At 36.9% G+C, this 19852-nt stretch overlaps 1 protein-coding gene across 2 annotated transcripts in view; it reads left to right on the top strand.

The window, feature by feature from the left end:
* Window positions 1-8779, top strand: part of ACYP2 (acylphosphatase 2) — a gene marked incomplete at its 3' end in the record, with an annotated part of 273923 nt that extends 265144 nt beyond the window's left edge. For both annotated transcript variants that reach the window (XM_079720649.1, XM_079720648.1), the window contains exon 4: window positions 8665-8779. In XM_079720649.1, coding sequence (XP_079576775.1) covers window positions 8665-8779 — 115 coding nt within the window. The remainder of the gene's footprint in view (window positions 1-8664) is intronic.
* Window positions 8780-19852: the final 11073 nt, after the last annotated feature.

Raw genomic sequence — 19852 nt, 5'->3', positions numbered from 1 at the left:
AGACAGTCACCCTGAGCTGAGTGAAGTTGGTTACTATGTTTATTTATGTAGTGAGTAAACTCACAATCACAAGAAATGCAGTAAAATTTGGGGGCTGGCAAAAATATTGATACACGGTCAGATTCCCATGAACCACAGGCTTATATTCAGCTTATTAGGTCGATCCAAAGGCTTCTAACTTTCTTTAAGAGACTGAATATTGTCATTATTTGAGTTATTTCATAGGGGACTTCCATCAGCAAAATATTTACTCATTTTCTGTAATAAGAGCAACTATTTCTTTACCTTTCAAAGAGTGGGGGAAAAAAAGCAGGAGGGTTTTGTTTTGTGTGAGGTAAAAATCAAAGAGTTAACAGGTCGTGCTCAGGGTTCCTTTCTGTGTGTGGACTGTGTAGACCCTACACAGTCTATGCCCCTCCCTCTCATGCATGGAAGCTACAGACCTGAGGAGGGCAGGCAGGTGACAAAGACTCCATTCATTCAGTAAATATGTATTGAGTGCCCATTGTCACTGGGCATCATGCTAGATGTTGGGGATACAATAGTGAGTAAGACTCTGACCCTGCCTTCTTAGAATTTGCATTCTAATGTGGAGGAGGCACGTAGTGAATACATAAACAATCATATAAACATAGCAATTATAGAATGTGGCAATTCCCATGATACACACAATAGCATAGGAGTGGGGCCCTTTTTAGATAGGGGCAGTCAATGTAAGGTCTCTGAGAGGGCAAAAACCTCAGTGCATTTTAGAAGGCCACAGCTGGCCTCTTTGCTGGCTGCCAAGGCCATAAATGTGTGGCACTTACTGTACTTGACAGCTAAATGTGTGCCGTCAGCACCCACGAATTAGAGACAATGCTGTGGAAACCCTGAGGGGACCAATAGTTGGTGATTCTCTGAACAGGAACAGAAAAACAGAGCACAGTTAATTTATTAAATGAAGAGATTTTTCCTTGGTCACTTAACATTTATCAGCACTGTGTTTTATTCATTTCTCTTTAATGCAAAGATGGCCTGAAGAATACTTAAAAGTAATATGTACAAGATCATTGTCCTTTGCCATTCCATAAAAAATTGTTTTCACAACTGTGTACAGTTCTCATCAACCATGTAAGAAATGTATCCATAATGGAATTCCTGTTTCTGTTATTTCTTTATAATTGTTAACGGCAACATGATTTTGGTAAGAGAATTAAACTTTACAAAAATTAGTTTTATTTTCAAAATTTCTACATAAGGCATTTATATTAGAGTGAAGGGAGGACATGGTTATCAAGTAACATGACTTCTGTCAATAGAATTTTCCAGTTTACATTCTCATTCTTTCATTTTTATTCATTGAACCTTCTTATTGTTTTCTAAAGCCTACCAGTGGATCATGTTGCTTAAATAAAAATACCTGAAATATATATGCACACAAAGCAGACTCAGATTTACAGCAGAAATAATGGACTTGAGTCTTGTTCAAGAAAATATAATTCATCCATCCATCCAGCCATCCATTCAATATTTATTGAGTCTATGAAACTGATAGGTAAAATATACTGGAGTTAAGAGCATGTATTAGTGTATTATGATCGTGTTGGGCACACACAGTTCATGATTCAATCTTTCTCTGCATAGTTACTGTAGCAATTCTCTGAAAGGCATGTAAGTAGCCAAAATGGGGCTAGAGAAGCTAAAATAAAGAGCAATTTGAAATTATCCACTGTGTTAAAAATTGACTAACAGAATGAATTCTGGAAAAATACATGGGGTGGTTTACCTAGGCAACCACAAAGAAAAGAAAATAGAAACTATTATATCACCAAGGAAGTTCAGTAAGCCATCTGATTACAATATGAGAAATCACTAGTTTCTCTGTATACCAGTTTAAAAACATGATGATTAAAAAGCATCTTGTTCAAAACAGTAAGAAAAATAGAACATATCTAAGTATAAACTTACCAAGAAATATACAGGAACTGAATTTAAGCAAACAAAATTTTAATGAGGAACATAAAGACTTGAACAAAAGTAGACAAAATTGTTACTTTTTTTAAATACAGGTTTCTTGAAGTTTAATAATTTTTCGAAGTAATTCAAGAAGATCAGTCAAGAGAATGTACTCCTTTTTTCACAAGAGACATAGTTTGGTTTAATTCACTGTAATTGGTTTCTAAGTGGGTTTTTAAAAATAATTTACATAGATTTCTTTTTTGTCTTGCTTTATGAGAAATACTGATCAGAATACTGCTTCTTTGAAAAGGGGTATCAAATCACCCAATTCTTTGTGAGAAATAAATTAAAATTATTTAATTATTGACTTTATTCATAATCAATACTCAATTCATAAATACTTTTTATTCATACATATTCATGAAAAAGTAAAAGCAATATTGAATAATTTAAATACATATAACTTTAAAATTATTTTAAAATTTTTATTTTATATTGGAGTAGAGTTAACAATGTTGTGTTAGTTTCAGGTGCACAGCAAAGTGATTCAGTTGTACATATACATGTATCCTTTTTCAAATTTTTTTCCCATTTAGGTTATTACAGAAGACTGAGCAGAGTTCCCTATGCTATACAGTAGGCCCTTGTTGGTCATCTATTTTAAATATAGCAGTGTGTATATGTCAATCCCAACCTCCCAGTTTATCCCTCCTTCCCCCCCGCCAGCCACCTTTTCCCTTTGGTAACCATAAGTTTGTTTTCTAAGTCTGTGAGTCTATTTCTGTTTTGTAAGTAAGTTCATTTGTATCATTTTTTTTAGATTCCACATAAAAGTGATATCATATGACATTTATCTTTCTCTGTCTCACTTACTTCACTTAGTATGATAATCTCCAGGTCCAACCATGTTACTGCAAATGCATTATTTCATTCTTTTAATGGCTGAGTAATATTCCGTTGTATACATGTACCACATCTTCTTTATCTATTCATCTGCTGATGGACATTTAGGTTACTTCCATGTCTTGGCTATCATGGACAGCGCTGCAATGAACATTGGAGTGCATGTATCCTTTCAAACCATGTTTGTCTCTGGATATATGCCCAGGAGGGGGATTGCTGGATCATATGGTAGCTCTATCTTTAGTTTTTTAAGGAACGTCCATACTGTTCTCCATAGTGGATGTACCGATTTACATTCCCACCAACAGTGAACCTCACTTTTCCCCACAACTTCTCCAGCATTTATTGTTTGTAGACTTTTTGATGATGTCCATTCTCACCAATGTGAGGTGATATCTCATTATAGTTTTGATTTTCATTTCTCTAATAATTAGCGATGTTGAGCATCTTTTCATGTGCCTTTCGTTCATCTGTATGTCTTCTTTGGAGAAATGTCTATTCAGATCTTCTGCCTATTTTTTGATTGAGTTGTTTGTTTTTTTGATATTGAGCTGCATGAGCTGTTTGCAGATTTTGGAGATTAATCCCTTGTCAGTTGCATCATTTTCAAATATTTTCTCACATTCCGTGGGTTGTCTTTTCATTTTGTTTATGGTTTCCTTTGCTGTGCAAAAGCTTTTGAGTTTAATTAGGTTCCATTTGTTTATCTTTGATTTTATTTCCATTACTCTAGGAGATGTATCAAAAAAGATATTGCTATGATTTATGTCAAAGACTGCTTTTCCTATGTTTTCCTCTAAGAGTTTTATAGTATCAGTTCTTACATTTAGGTCTTTAATCCATTTTGAGTTTATTTTTGTGTATGGTGTTAAAGAATGTTCTAATTTCATTTTTTTACATGTAGCTGTCCAGTTTTCCCAGCACCACTTATTGAAGAGACTGTCTTTCCTCCATTGTACAGTCTTGCCTCCTTTATTGTAGATTAATTGACCATAGGTGTGTGGGTTTATTTCTGGGCTTTCTATCCTGTTCCATTGATCTATATTTCTGTTTTTGTGCCAGTACCATACTATCTTGATGGCTGTATCCTTGTAGTATAGTCTGAAGTCAGGGAGCCTGATTCCTCTGGCTCCATTTTTCTTTCTCAAGATTGCTTTGGCTATTTGGGGTTTTTTGTGTCTCCATACAAATTAAGATTTTTTTGTTCTAGTTCTGTGAAAAATGCCATTGGTAATTTGATAGGGTTTGCACTGAATCTTTAGATTGCCATGGGTAGTAAAGTCATTTTGACAATATTGATTCTTCCAATCCAAGAAATGGTATATCTTTCCATCTGTTTGTGTCATCTTTGATTTCTTTCATTAGTGTCTTATAGTTTTTGGAGAACAGGACTTTTGCCTCCTTAGGTAGTTTATTCCTAGGTATTTTATTCTTTTTGAGGTGATGGTAAATGGGAGTGTTTCTTTAATTTCTCTTTCTGATCTTTCGTTGTTAGTGTATAGGAATGCAAGAGATTTCTGTGCATTAATTTTGTATCCTGCAACTTTACCGAATTCACTGATGAGCTCTAGTAGTTTTCTGGTAGCATCTTTAGGATTTTCTATGTATAGTATCATGTTGTCTGCAAACAGTGACAGTTTTACATCTTTTCCGATTTGGATTCCTTTTATTTCTTTTTCTCCTCTGATTGCCATGGCTAGGACTTCCAAAACTATGTTGAATAAAAGTGGTGAAAGTGTACATCCTTGTATTGTTCCTGATCTTAGAGGAAATGCTTTCATCTTTTCACCATTGAGAATGATGTTAGCTGTGGGTTTGTCATATATGGCCTTTATTATGTTGATATATGTTCCCTCTATGCCCACTTTCAGGAGAGTTTTTATCATGAATGTGTGTTGAATTTTGTCAAAAGCTTTTTCTGCATCTATTGAGATGATCATATGGTTTTTATTCTTCAATTTGTTGATGTGATGTATCACACTGATTTGCAGATATTGAAAAATCCTTGCATCCCTGGGATAAATCCCACTTGATCATGGTGTATGATCCTTTTAATGTATTGTTACATTCAGTTTGCTAGTACTTTTGTTGATGATTTTTGCATCTATGTTCATCAGTGGTATTGGTCTGTAATTTTCTTTTTTTCTGATATCTTTGTCTGGTTTTGGTATAAGGGTGATGATGGCCTCAGAATGAGTGGGAGTGTTCCTTCCTCTGCAATTTTTTGGAATAGCTTGAAAAGGATAGGCATTAACTTTTCTCTGAATGTTTGACAGAATTCACCTGTGAAGCCATCTAGTCCTGGACTTTTGTTTGTTGGGAGTTTTTAATCATGGTTTCAATTTCAGTACTTGTGATTGGTCTGTTCATATTTTCTATTTCTTCCTGGTTCAGTCTTGGGAGATTGTACCTTTCTAAGAATTTATCCATTTCTTCTACATTGTCCATTTTATTGGCATATAGTTGCTTGTAGTAGTTTCTTATGATCCTTTGTATTTCTGTGGTGTCCACTGTAACTTCTCCTTTTTCATTTCTAATTTATTGATTTGAGTCCTCTCTTTTTTTCTTGATGAGTCAGGCTAAAGTTTTATCAATTTTGTTTATCTTTTCAAAGAACTAGATTTTAGTTTCATTGATCTTTTCTATTTTTTTCTTTGTCTCTATTTCATTTATTTCTGTTCTGATCTTTATGATTCCTTTCCTTTTACTAACTTTGGGTTTTGTTTGTTCTTCTTTCTCTAGTTGCTTTAGATGTAAGGTTAGATTGAGGAAAGAACCTCATTTTAAATGCCTATGTATGCACTCCAGTATCTAGAATATACCTTGCATACAGTGCTACTTAAATACTTATTGAATTGAATTAATGGGTACTATTGGATTATGTGGTTCTTTTACACATTAAGGGGGAGTGGGAAAAAATATATATCCCATTCCAATCACACCCTCACTAATTAGATATAAGTTTGTGTAAAAATTTGTGACTAGTTATTTTTTGGCTTGGAGAACTCTTATGTCTGCCATCTCCAGACCTGAACCACCCCTATCAAGAGCAAAGGCAGCACATGAAGAGTGAGGTTTTAGGGCTTGCCAAGTGACAGATGACCAGAATACTTCTAGGTGAGTAGGCAGGTCAGGCAAGACAGTTCCTAGCAACATGGATGGCATGTGTGGAGCCATGGCACAGAGTGGCCCTCCCCCTGACATACACATACACACACACACACAGTGTAAACAGAGCTGACTCAGCGAATAGCATGACCATTCTGCTCCTACCAGTGGTGTAAATTCCTCCTTGGCCATAGGTCTAGCCAGTGAAGAAGTTCTTGGTGGTGTTGAAGATCAACTACAGGTAAATAGTCAAGCTCTCAACTAGTTAAATACACAGAGCTCAGGTGGATTAGTCATTGCAGATTTGATGCCCACTAGTCCAAGTCCTGGACTCACTGGCTCCAGTTGCTCTCTTATTCTCTCTGGAGCCCATTCAAATATGGCTTTCACTCCACCAAAACTGTTGTCAAGGTCATCAGTGACCCCTGTGTTGCTAAACACAATGGTCAATTCTCAGTCCTCACCTTACTTGACCTGCCGGCAGTGTTGCCCCAGTTGATCTCTCCCTGTTCCCAGAGGGCTTCATTTGACTCTCAGGACACAATGCTCTCCCAGTTTTTCTCCTACCTCACTGGATGCTTTCTCTTCCTTTGCTGGTTCTTCTTCTACTTCCTGAGCTCTTAACATTGAGATGCCCTACAGTGCAGTCTGTGGACCTCTTTCCTTTTTTATCTACATTCATTTTCTTGGTGATCCCATCCATTCTTGTGGCTTTCAATGCTGTCTATCTACAGACAAATTCCAAATTTCATCTCTCCAGCCAGATTCATAGATCCAGCTGCCTACTCAACATCTCATTTAGATGTTTAACAGACATCTCAAATTTAACATTCCATAACTGAACTTCTGATCTTTCCCCCAAATCTTCTCTTCTCACAGTCTCTCCATTTCAGTAAATGACAATTCCATCCTGTAGTTTTTCAAACCAATTGTAGTTTTTCAAACCAATAACCCCAGTATCATCCTTCAGTCTCCTCTTTTTCTCACACCCATATGCAATCTGTCAGCAAATCCATTGACTATACCTTCACAGTATATCCAGAATCTGATCACTGTCACCACCATCACTGCTCCCACCCTGGGCAAGTTACTTAACTCTTCTGTGTCTCTTTCCTTATCAGTAACTTAGGAGGACTAATGGACTATAGCTTACAGGGTTGATGTGTGGATTAAAGGAAATAGTGTATGTAAAGAATTTAGCACAGTGCTGAGCAAACAGGTAGTGCTTCATAAATGTTAGCTTTTATTACTATTGGCCTTTCTTTTCTAGAAGGTTTCAAGGAGATTTGACTGGTAATGTTGAAGCCATCGGCCCTTTTCATAATAACTGAACTTCATTCTTCAACATATGCAATTTTGATTTTTAAGATTTCAACTAAATGAGTTGAAGAAAAAATGTTGCTGTGCTGATGGCTTAGCTTATGAAAAAGAACAAAAGTAAAAGTTCACCTTACCCAGAAAAATTATCACAAATAAGAATCAAAAAGAGGGTTAAAACAAACTACTATTTGTAAAATAAATAAGATACAAGGATGTAATTAATGTACAGCACAGGGAACATAGACAATATTTTATAATAACTTTAAGTGGAGTGTAATCTATAAAAATATTGAATCACTATGTTGTACACCTGAAACTAATATAATATTGTAAATCCACTATACACCAATAATAGAGTTAAATAACACAAGGGCAATTTTGAATCATTGTCATTCTTCTCCAGCCTGATTAAGAGTAATTTTCAGGCTAGTCAGACAACTTTAGCTTAGAAAATATTCTTAATTCAAGGTTATGTGAGATTGTTACATATGATACTGCACAGCTGTACATAGCACTAGCTTCACAACCTCAAAGACTTTTGGGGATATGAGGAAACTTTTAGACTGTTTCTACAACTGGGATAACAGCCATCATTTGTATAAAACTGCCTCCTATTATTATTAACCTGTAGTCCCACTTAATCTGTCACCCCAACTAATTATTAGTAGGTAGAAAGATTCTGGAAAATCCTTAACAATATCTGAGGTGTTAGCAGTATTACAGTAATCTTGGAATTTATATGAAGCATCTCAAGTAAGTACCAAATGTATAAATTATCACTTATTAGTGATATCATGTATAAATTAGACACATGATATCACTAATAAAAAACACTATATAAGCAGAAAAAGTTTCAGAACATTTACTCTGTCTCTTTAATGCACTTTGCTAATATATGTGGTAAGAAATGGTTTTTGAATAGATAAGAAAAATATTCATCTAATTTTATTTTAATGTTTAAATAAAGAATAAATGTGATTTTTCCATATTCTTTCATTCTTTCTCTCTCTCTCTCTCATTCTGCACATACATATATATATAATCTACCATGTGCTGGGTAAGGAGAAAAACCCATCCTTTTGCATACAAGAGCTAGGTAGCAATGGCATCGGATGTTTTAAGAGGAGGGAAATAACCCCAACATGAAATCATCCGGAGTTGACTGTGCTTAATTTGTCATTAGCTTTTCTTTGTCCACATTTAATTAAATGTTAAACTCGGTGGTATTCTGATATAAAATTTTTACGTTGTACAAATCATGTATATATTTCACATTATATGCAAAAGTTACTTAGTAAACGTAAACTCCCATTATTACTCATCGTGGGATCATTTTAGCTAGTCCATATATACTTAAATGCTAATTTTTATTTATTTGTTTATTTTTTGTAGGAAGTCCTGGCTGAGCAATGTTGGAAGTCCTAGTTCTCGCATTGATCGCACAAACTTTTCCAATGAAAAAACCATCTCTAAACTTGAATACTCTAATTTTAATATTCGATACTAATAGGAGAAGAATTAGACTTGTAACACTTATACTGCACAAAAGACACTATGTATTCTTAAGTCTATATACTACAATGATAGTAGCAGAGTAGGGTAAAAAAAAAGGAACTTTCTGTTCTGAAAGCTACAACATTATATGTTACTAAAATGTCTGACACTGAAATAGTTTTACTCAAATATGTTTTTAACAAGCCAAAACTTAGCATTCTAAAATTTAAAATGTCATAACAAAATATTTAATATGAATATTTTACTGTATTTAAACTTGTCTCTTGGAATCTTTAATTCTAATATTATGGCATACATGTTATTTGGCTGGACATAAAATAAAGTTAACCATGTAAAAATTATTTTTAGGTATTGTTGTCTGAATTGCATTCTAAAATCTCTGAATAATAATTTGTTGTTAAAATTGAATAATTTGTTTAATAACAACAACAACAAAATAACCAGTAGTTAGATATAAATGTATTGATGATCAGCATAGCCCTAAAATCAATAGTTTCAAAAACTCTGGTTAAATGAGAACATGATTCAATACTTCGGTTGGAAGTACTTAATGCTTTCTAGGAACTATATTGTTCTGTATAGTGAACAGATAAGTGAAGAACCCACACTGGTAGTGTAGCAAGCTGCAAGGTTTATATCCACAACCACCCACAATGGATGGCCTATGAACCAGAAAAGGAACTGAGAGTCTAAAAATAAATCATACTATCCCCCAAACTTGGCCTATCATCTGGGGATTTTCACATACAGTTGATAATTAAGCAACATAGTATTTTAAGGGGAAGGTATATTTCTATACTACAGAATTATACTCTGGAAAATGGGAGACCTTTAACTCAAAATACTGGGGAATTTCAAATGTTGTAGGTATATACTTACATATTCCTTCAATGACTTACAAGTTTTTATAACAATGGAATCCATTAAAACAAAGGTTTACATGGAATTTTATACATAAAGCAAGTGGAAAAGGACTAGTATGATTGAAATGGGGGCCCATGGAGCCCTGCACACTTGGTCTCAATTTTCCCTCCTGCATCCTGTCCTCAGCAATTGTCCAATAATTTCAAATGCCTTGGGAATACAAGCTAGAAACCACCATTCTGTATCTATGGAGCAAATCTCTATTGCTACACTCCATGACATAGAGAAAGAATCCAGGCCTCTCTTCTCTACCTGCTGCAAGATTCGAATTAAGGAGATGAAGCATGGGCTGACTTTTGTTCACTTGAATGGTTAATTCGATGATAATATTGATACCAAATGTATATAAGCAGACAATACAACTTTAGGGAATGACATTTTTTTTTAAACTTTCCAAATACACTTAAAGGAGTAAAGAACTTTCCTACTTTTTTAATACCATCACTATGTAAAGGAGACTCTACTGTGTTATTCGTTTGGGTTTTCCTCTCCCTGTATTTCCCCACTCCTGATTCAAGGAAGGTCGACAAGTCTTTAGCTCCTTTACTTCAAGGAGGGTTTTGGTGCCAGATTCCCTGAAGACGACTTTCCTTCCAAGGTTTCATTTTAAAGGGGGCATTATGCTGTGAGTTGAGGAGAAAGACAAACACTATGCCTTTAGCAGGTAAAAGAGAAGCAGAAGTGGCAAGAGCCAAGAGGACAATGAGATTATCCAAGACTTTGGAAAGGGACCAAAGGCAATGCATTTCCCAAGAGATGGAGACCTGCGCCTTTCTCCCCAACAGCACCTCTGGGGGATGGCCAAATCTGAGAAGGAAACAGCTGTGGTCCACCCAGAGAAGCTAGATCCCAGGCCCAGGGGCTTCCAGTCCTAGAAAGATTCCTATCCCCAAAGCATCCTGACTACAAGGGACCATGGTGGCTTGGATGGTAGTCATGGTAACTGGTATGGACAAGAGACTAGAGAACTCTTTCCTGAATGTTCTCTCTACATTAGGCCCTTTACATGATCCTTTTGAGAGAGGGCACAAAGCACCAGGGATGAAAGATTTAACTTCTCACCTCCCAGGCAGGATGGGACTTGAAGCAGGCTCAATTTGACTTAGGGAAAATAAATAATTTCTTGCACAGTCAAGTTGAAAATAAAATCTATATCTCTACACATAGGAAGGCCAAATGATCTTAGAAAAATACGACCTCAGAAGTGACACCAATATGTCACTTTATTACCCTGATTTCCTCTGGTAGTTCCCTTCCCCAATCTCTTTATAAGAAAATCACACTTTACTGGCGCAATCTTCTAACTGCACAAAGTGAATCACATTAGTCAAGGTTGCTTAATGATTAATACATAACTAAGTTCTATTACAGGATGAAAAATATTGTAAATAATGATTAAAAATGGGTGTTCATAAATGGATAGAAAGCAAGAGATAAAAAAGGTAAAGCAATCTCAAAAATGTGTTGAGACCAGATAGCACATCTTAACAGTAAACTTAATGTGTCATATTTCATATTGAACTTACACAGGGACTTTTAAATTTACATATCATATTTTAGATAATAACAAACCTTGATAAGTTTAATTTTGCCAGAATTAGGCATTTTAAAAAACAAGGAAGGGCTTCCCTGGTGGCGCAGTGGTTGAGAGTCCGCCTGCCGATGCAGGGGACACGGGTTCGTGCCCCGGTCTGGGAAGATCCCACATGCCGCGGAGCGGCTGGGCCCGTGAGCCATGGCCGTTGAGCCTGCGTGTCCGGAGCCTGTGCTCCGCAACGGGAGAGGCCACAACAGTGAGAGGCCCACATACCGCAAAAAAAAAAAAAAAAAAAAAAAACAAGGAAAAAAAAACAACTAAGCAAAAGATGGGTCTCTGCTTCAATGACTGTCAGCCAGGAGTCTCAACACTCCACATGCCCACAACCTCCTCAAGAAACAACACATCAGAATTAGGGGTGTATGATTTGTTAAAGCATGTAACTATTTTTCATATTTATTAAAAAATGCCGGGCTTCCCTGGTGGCGCAGTGGTTGAGAGTCCGCCTGCCGATGCAGGGGACATGGGTTCGTGCCCCGGTCTGGGAAGATCCCACATGCCGCGGAGCGGCTGGGCCCGTGAGCCATGGCCGCTGAGCCTGCACGTCTGGAGCCTGTGCTCCGCAACGGCAGAGGCCACAACAGTGAGAGGCCCGCGTACCGCAAAAAAAAAAAAAAAAAAAAAAAAAAAGCCTATCTTTTTAAAAAGTTAACTCAAGAAGTAAAGCACTTGGCTGGAGGGAAGATGCAAAAGACAGACTCTTTAGCAGCCTGGGTGCATAGAAGCAACAGGGGTGTAGTAGAAACAGGAGATTTTTCTATTAAGAAGGCTGTGGGCTTTTAAGCTTGAGAAGAAGCAATTCAACTTTCATGTGAGACTGGAAATCTCTAGGTACAGGGGAATTCCCTGCAGCCTGAAGAAGGCTTGTGCTTCAAAAGTAGGTGCTTATGTTAACAAAGAGCACAGAAGCACTGAAGGGGGAACTAAGAGGTGCAGGGTGGATATGGCCATAACACCCACTAGTTTGACTTTTCTGGAAGTTGGTCACCATTTTCACAATGAAATATTTTCAACTTTGTCTATCGAAGGAACCTTTCAGAAGCATCTGTCTCTAAACTCATAAAGACAACAGAAAAAGCAATCCAATTCCAAAATTTAGCTTGTATTTGGGAATATATAGTCCACAAATATTTTTCATATAGTACTTCTCCCTGGCCTCCATTAATACAGATATCAAAGAATGTTCGCTACTTGTTAAAAGGACAAGATTTTCACGTCTGGAACTAATTTTGGGAACTGAATATAGGCAGTGTGGTATGGTAGAGGATATTCTGCTCTAGGAATCAGAACACCTGCATTCTGGGCCCAGCCCACCCATTAATTAGCTGTGTGCCTAGGTGCCCTCAATGGCAAAGTTAAGAATTGGGACTTCTCCCAGGATTCCAGTAAGACAGAGACCTCCCAGGAAGTGGTACTAGGAGAACTACAGAAAGGCAATGAGGAAGCTGCGCAGCCAAGAGTCCCAATCAGAGCAGTCCTACTCTCATCTCTTTCCTATATTAGGATCCTCCATAAGACGTATTTTGAGAAGAATTCTGCCTCAAACAAAAAACTGAAAAGAAACAAAAACAACAAAGACACTGAATTTAGCATCCAGGGTCTTTTCTAAATTTTTATAAATGCTAAACTCAAATGCATTGCCCATTATCTTGATTACTTTTGTCAAGCCAGTGTGGTAGGTATACTTTACCTGTAGCCATTTCCACTTTTGTGACAACTGAGCATTGAAATTTTTCTTTTTCATAGTAGCCTCCATAAAGGTCCATGATAACTAAAATATTTCTGAAAGTGATTTTCTGTTGTCTTTTGTTTCTATTTTGATGTTACCAAAATTTTTAAAATATGCAAGAGAAAATACAAATATATAATTAGTGGCTTAATTAAAGTGTTTTATAAGCATATCTTGAAGATTTTAACTGAACATTTAGAATTATGTGTAAAAGGTAATTTTCCTCTTCTTAATAGGTTCAAGTGGTTTTGAATAAAACCAAAGTCTGATGAAAATTTAAGATTTTAGAATTAAAAAGTCTAGTTACTGTGTGATCTCATTAGCAGATTTTTCTGTAGAAAGTGGGTTCTTCCCTCTTCTAGAGAGCAAGATTTATGCTTTCTCCTCCGCTGAAAGGACAGTATACATTCTTGGTTGGATGTCTAAGATACTTCTTTCATCCTTAAACTACATTTTTCTTTCATTAGTTTTATTTTCCATGTTGCCACAATGAACTGTGCAAGAATCAGTGAATACAAGTTTCCAATGTGGTATCTTTTTTTTTCTTCTAGTTTTTTACAAATACTAGAAGACATATAGAGAAAGAGAAGATGCAGGAAATTCATTGTATTGGAAATGTGGTGTCTGTTTCAAAACAGTTCTAAAGATCAAGGATCATAGTCAGTCATTTGATCATTTGCAAGTATTAAAGCAGGATTTCCACTGAATTCAGTGCATATTAATCTGGATTAAGAACATGCCTGCAATATTTAACCAGGAAATTGGCATAAAGTGGGTAGATGGTATGTACCATTATTTCTGAGATGCAGTATCTACAACAATCAGAAAAAGATGAGACAGAAATCCTTCTCCTCAGGTATTATTTTCCAGGGTAGTGAAAGAAGAATCAACCCTTCTCTCCCTTCTCTGATCCCAACTACTATTCTTTCTCCACTGATTGGGATAATAAAACTAAGTCACAGCACACAGGGGAGAGAAGGAACAGGTAGTAGCCAATTGGGTAGTCCTTTTACTTAAAGCATGGAAGCCAAGGCAAAGTAGCTCTGTAAGTGTTCCTTTTATAATTATTCATACTTTATACATTATTTTATATATCCTATATATATGATGTATTTCATAATTTTTAAAAAAAATTTAAGGTTCCTGAAAATCTCATAACAAAACAACAGCAAAATACTGGATTAGGGGAGATCAACCATTCTAAGGTTTTAGACCTGAGAGGGATAAACTGTTGGCAAATGCCAGTGTATAACCAAACTCTCCTCATTAAAAGATGAATAAATGGGAAAAAAAATCAATCTTGAAATTCAAAAGAGCACTACAGCCAAGGTAAATGGAATAATACCCCTTAGAATCAGAGGAAGTACCTATCTCTAAAAGTTATTTATTATAGGAAAAAATAAAATTTCAGGAAACATCTGCGTATGTCCTCAATAGCGTATAATGAAGGTTGATCTTTGAAAGAAGAGCAGGGAGCCACTGGGGAGAAGACGTTCAGATTAAAATAAAATATATGGATTAAGGAAAATTAGTTGAAATATAAAATTCCAGTCTGGAATTAGTAACTGGCAAATTTCAACAGTGATACAGAGCTGTGATTGTCAAACCCAGCTGATTATCAGAATTACCTCGGGAGCATTTTAAATAGACTTATTACTAGGCTCCACCCCATACCTAATGAATCAGGATCTTCCAAGGGTTTTGTCCCTGAATCTGCAAGTTTAAAAATGTCCCCAGGTGATTTTGACAGGCTGGCAGTTTTAGGAAACACTGGTAAAGAGAATAATCTAAAAAGTTCTTCAGGAAAAAGAGATGAAAATGTGAAAAAGAAAATTATTAATTTAGAAGAAAGAGAGCACTTATCTAACCCATCAATAAATCAATGATAGAAATTCATCAGGAAAAAGCAGAATAATTGAAAGAGAAGGAAAAATCAGTTATGATAGAAGAAAACTCTCTTAACGTATATAACTATAACAGTATAAAGTTATACAGTTAGGAACAACTTAGTTTTTAAGCAAAAATGACTGAAAATAGGCCCATACATAAAGCATGGCGAAAAAATTAATTATTAAGATAAACAAAAAACCTCTAGCATTCACTTTAACAAGGACCTAATTGCTGCCCAGTAACTGTTCTGTTTCTCTAACCCATTCACTCTCCCACCCTCCTAGACAACCATTTCACACCTACTCCTCACTCAGCCTTGGCTGTGATTTCTATTTCCATCAGAAGAGAACTTCCCCCAAGCTTCTACCATTGCATTTACCTACCTACCCACATTTGTGCCCAAGTACTTCCTCTACCTTCCTGCCTGTTACCATAGGCGAATGGTCTGGACACGTGGATGCCATACCCGCAAGGATGCTGCTCCTGCCATTCTCACTTCCGCACCATCAATTTCTGTTTCCTATTGAATGAGTCTCTCCTACCCGTCTACACACATGCTGTTATTTGTTCCTCTCTTGACTCTTCCAACTACGGCCACATACCTCTTCCATTTATGGATAAACTCCTGGAAAATAGTTGCCTACACTTGCTGGAATCCAATCCCTCCACTCTCAAATCTGTTTCCGTCATGCTTTTGCTCCCCCACCTGTTAACACTCCTCATATTACCCCTAATGATTTCAGTTCAGTGTTTCTAACTCCACTGGGCAGTTCTCTGTCCTCCTCTTTACTTTGACCCATCAGTACTTGTTTTCATTTGGTTTCCTGGACATCACACTATCTTGATTTTCCTTTTACCTCATTATTCACACCTTTTCAGTCTTCTTTTGTGTGATTCCTCCTCATTTCTATAATCTCAAATTTGGAGGATCTGAGAGCTCAGGCCCTGGACATCTTCTCTTATTAATCTGTACTCATCCCTCTGGTAATATTATCCAGTCTCATAAAGTTAAATATTATGTACATGTTGACAACTCCAAAATTTACATCTCCCATCCAGGCTTATTCTCTCAACTCCAGGTTCATCTAACCCACAGCCTAGTCCATTTCCAACTGGACTTCTATTAGGCATCTCAAATGTTAATGTCCCAAAATGAGTTCCTAATTTGCTCCTCTCACAGACTTACTTCACCTCAGCTGATGGCTCCTCCTACAAACTCTACACCTTTGTAGATGGTGGCAACCCCTCATTTTGAGATGCTTAAGGCAAAAGCTCAGGGCTAAAAAAATTCATCATTGACTTTTCTCTGTTGTTCATTCCCCTGTTGTCTCTGTCTTCAAACGTCCATAATCTGCTTAAAAATAATCCAGTAGGAAGAACGGAAGGCCAGAAAGTGGATGGAGGTATAGATAAGACATGATTAAACATGAGTTGACAGCCACTATGTGGCTCACAGAGGTTCCCTAGACCATTCCCTCTCTTTTTGTTTGTTTATATTTTCCATAGTAAAAAGTTTAAAAATATATGCTCAAATCTGAGCATCTCTCACTAACTCTAAGGCAACGCCCTTGATCTCAGTCATCATGTAATAGCCTCCTAATTGAACTCCCTGCTTCTGCCTTTTCCCTTCTTCAGGCTATACTCAACACAGCATTGAGGGATACTGTTAAGGAAGTCAGATCACGCCACTCCTCAGCTCGAAACCCTCTGATAGAAATCTATTTTACTCTCAGTAAAAGCCCAGATCATTCCTGGGCCCTAAACAATGTGGCCTCCCCTTGTTCTGTTGACCTTACCTCCTGCTGCTCTCTCCCTTGCTCCCTCAGTTCCAGCTACAAGGGACTCCTTGCTGTTTCTTGAATGCCCCAGGCACCCTCTGTGCCCAGCCCTTTCCACTTACTATCTTCTCTGACTTGAATGCTCTTCTCCCAGACATCTGCAGATATCACTTCCTTTTGCTCTTTGGGTAAATGTCACTTTATCAATGAGTCCTTCCCTGGCCACCCTATTTAAATTGTCAAACACTCACTCCCCAAACTCCCTATTTACTTCTCTCCTTTACTTTCTCCATGGTGGTTATTACCATCTAACTAATATTCCGTATTTTACTTATTTTCTTTCATCCCAATGTAAGCTACATTAGGGAAGGAATTTGTGTAAGTTTGTACACTGCTGTATCTGTAGCATCTACAAATGCATGGCCATAGTAAGTGCCCAATAGTATTTGTTGCGTTAAATACAGGAAAAGAAATATTCCTCCAAGGGCTTAAACTATTGTAAGATGACAGAGGTAAGACTGCATATTCATGATAATATATAAAAAATAGGTTAAATTCCTCTATAACAATTCCTCACATAAGCCAAGCATAGACACATAGAATAGACATATAGAATAAGGTGACAAAAACTTCCATTATTACCCACAATATAGTGATGGATTTAATCTCCCCTTGTAAACAACCAGAACACTGGACAAAATACATGGAACAACTGTTTTCAGACAGCGCACAACAGGCAGTGCAGGGTCGTGATCCCTGAGAAAAGGGGAGCAAATGAAGTGAGTCCTGAAATTGCCACAATTTTCCACCTAAAGGTGATTTCCAGACTGCAAGAGCAGGAAGGGAAAATCCAAACAGGACCTGGACGCCTTGCTAAAGAGCAGAGACAGAGGATGGAGGCTAGATTACATGTGGCTAGTGGCTACCATATTGGAGAGCACAACCCTAGATTGATGGGGGAAAATGGAAATAAATCCACTGATATTGGACAGTGGTTATCTCCAGCTGGTAAGATTTTGCTTTATTTATATCTATGTTTACCAAATTTTTCTAGAATAAGTATTTATCCCTTTTATAATATGAGAAAAAAAAACCTATTTAAAAATGTATACATTAAATTCCTAATACCTAATTTGGACTGATAAGTGGTGATTTCACCAGAAAATTTTTAGAATTAAACTATAATAGTGTAAAAATTGAATTAGCACTTAATCCTTAAAAGTAGTGTCTTTCTCTGGATAGAAATTCCTATGCCAACAGAGTTTAGCAATGGAAATCTCGTTTTACTTTAAGGAAATCAGTTTTAAGTTTTCATGTTAAAGTGAAATCAGTAGTTTCTTTACAACAACAATATTTTGTCTGCACAGTGATGGATCTCAATAGGATTATTTGTAAGAAATACAAGAAAAGACATTCTATCTCAGAGACATAATGGAATTTTCTGACAATATAAAAATCTGTTAAATGTTGAAACTTTCAGTCATTTGTCTAATTGTATATCATAACTAAAAGGGAAAGAATTTGCACTTCAGTTCATAAAATTTAACAAATATTTTAATAATTATAGAAAATAAAATTAGTTTAATGGACCTAAATTGAGATGAATTAAAATTAATATTAGATTTAATATTAGATTTTTTTTAGAAAGTTGAGGGGAAACACTGTAAATTCTTCCAATCTGTCTATGACCTCCTTACATTCCCTCCTTCATACCAATTTGCTTCAATTTAGCAACAATAAAACCTCTTAATTGGCCCCATTAGTGCCTACAATATGCAGTCTGAATAATACATTTGAGACATCAGCATTCTGGTGTTTAGGCTGTAGCTTAACTCTGATTTTTAAAAGAATGCCAATGCCCCATTCATTTTATTGTTTCGTTCATTGTTTGAAAAGAGAGTGGGAAAAAAACCCATTAGCTCTTCTGAAATGTCAGCAAACGTGGGTAACTCTAAATGTTTAGAGCTGTCAATCCATGGCACATCACATGTCTTTAATTCAGCAGCCTGTGTATACGTAGGCATTGTTGCCAGCCATGAGTTCAAACTCTTTACTAATACAAGTTTAAATTCTACCTAGCATATCCTTCACTACTAAAAGTTTGGCTGCATTAAAAAAACTAACCATTTTTAAGACAAAGCTTGGGTGTATTAAACAGTATTCACATGAGTAAATTTGAAAATATCGCTGAGATGTCAAAGAAGAGATCATTTTAATGTAAGTATTTTCCCAAACCATAACGTGCATTGTTCTTGAAGTGCTGGTTGTCCCTGAGTAGCTCACAATTTCAATAGAAAACAAGACATTCACAAACACACACCTAGAGTAAAATTCCAAGGTAATAAACAAATGATGTCATGGTACTATAGTCTGTGTGGTGTAAGTCCTAGATTTAAGGTCTGATGTTGTGTGCTTCCTTGATATCTGATGACATCGGGAGGGTCTCAAATGGCCTATAACTACAAGTGCTCTTTGCCAGGCTGCTCCCAGGGAAAGGGTCCTGTAGCCAAACAACCCTCCTTACAAGAGGCCAGATGCACTTCCTGCTGATCCCGGGGTACCAAGTTTCAGTTCCCTGCCAGCCTGCAAAATTATTCAAACAAGCCAATCACGTCCCCCAGTGGGAACCAGGGTGACCTTATCCTCTTGACCCTCCAAACCAGCCTCCCAGAGCCCCTGGCTGTCCACTCTGTTCTGGAGTGCAGCTCCCATGTGGCTCTGTGTGGCATGGCGTCCTGTCCCCTCGGCTGTGAGCACACATGCCTGATAAACTGCTGCCAGTCTCATCTGTCCTGTCCATTGTCAGGTGTCATGGGTTCAGCCACCCAAGTAACCCCAGGGCACGAACCTCTCCTTCGTGAGCAAGGTGAATAGGAGGTGATTGACAGTCTGTGGAGCAAATCTGTTCTCCAGGGCAATGAAAGTGGGTAGAGAGAGGGGGGCCAGAAATGGAGCAACAGTTTCCTTCTAACCTATAAATAAAGGTGAAAATAAATTCCTTACCCCCAAAAGAAGGGAAAGCAGTCCAGATAAGTATAACTATATCCACAAACAGAGCAAAGCAGAAATTAGGATGGCTTGTGGTAAAAGAACACACTGTTTGGACCAGAGGATCAAAACTGAGGAGCTGTGAGACACCTGGGGCCA

The sequence above is a fragment of the Hyperoodon ampullatus genome, assembly GCF_949752795.1.
Source record: "Hyperoodon ampullatus genome assembly, chromosome: 15".
Taxonomy (NCBI): domain Eukaryota; kingdom Metazoa; phylum Chordata; class Mammalia; order Artiodactyla; family Ziphiidae; genus Hyperoodon; species Hyperoodon ampullatus.
Note: the sequence above shows the minus strand (reverse complement) of the source record. Positions and strands in the feature narration are given on the sequence as shown.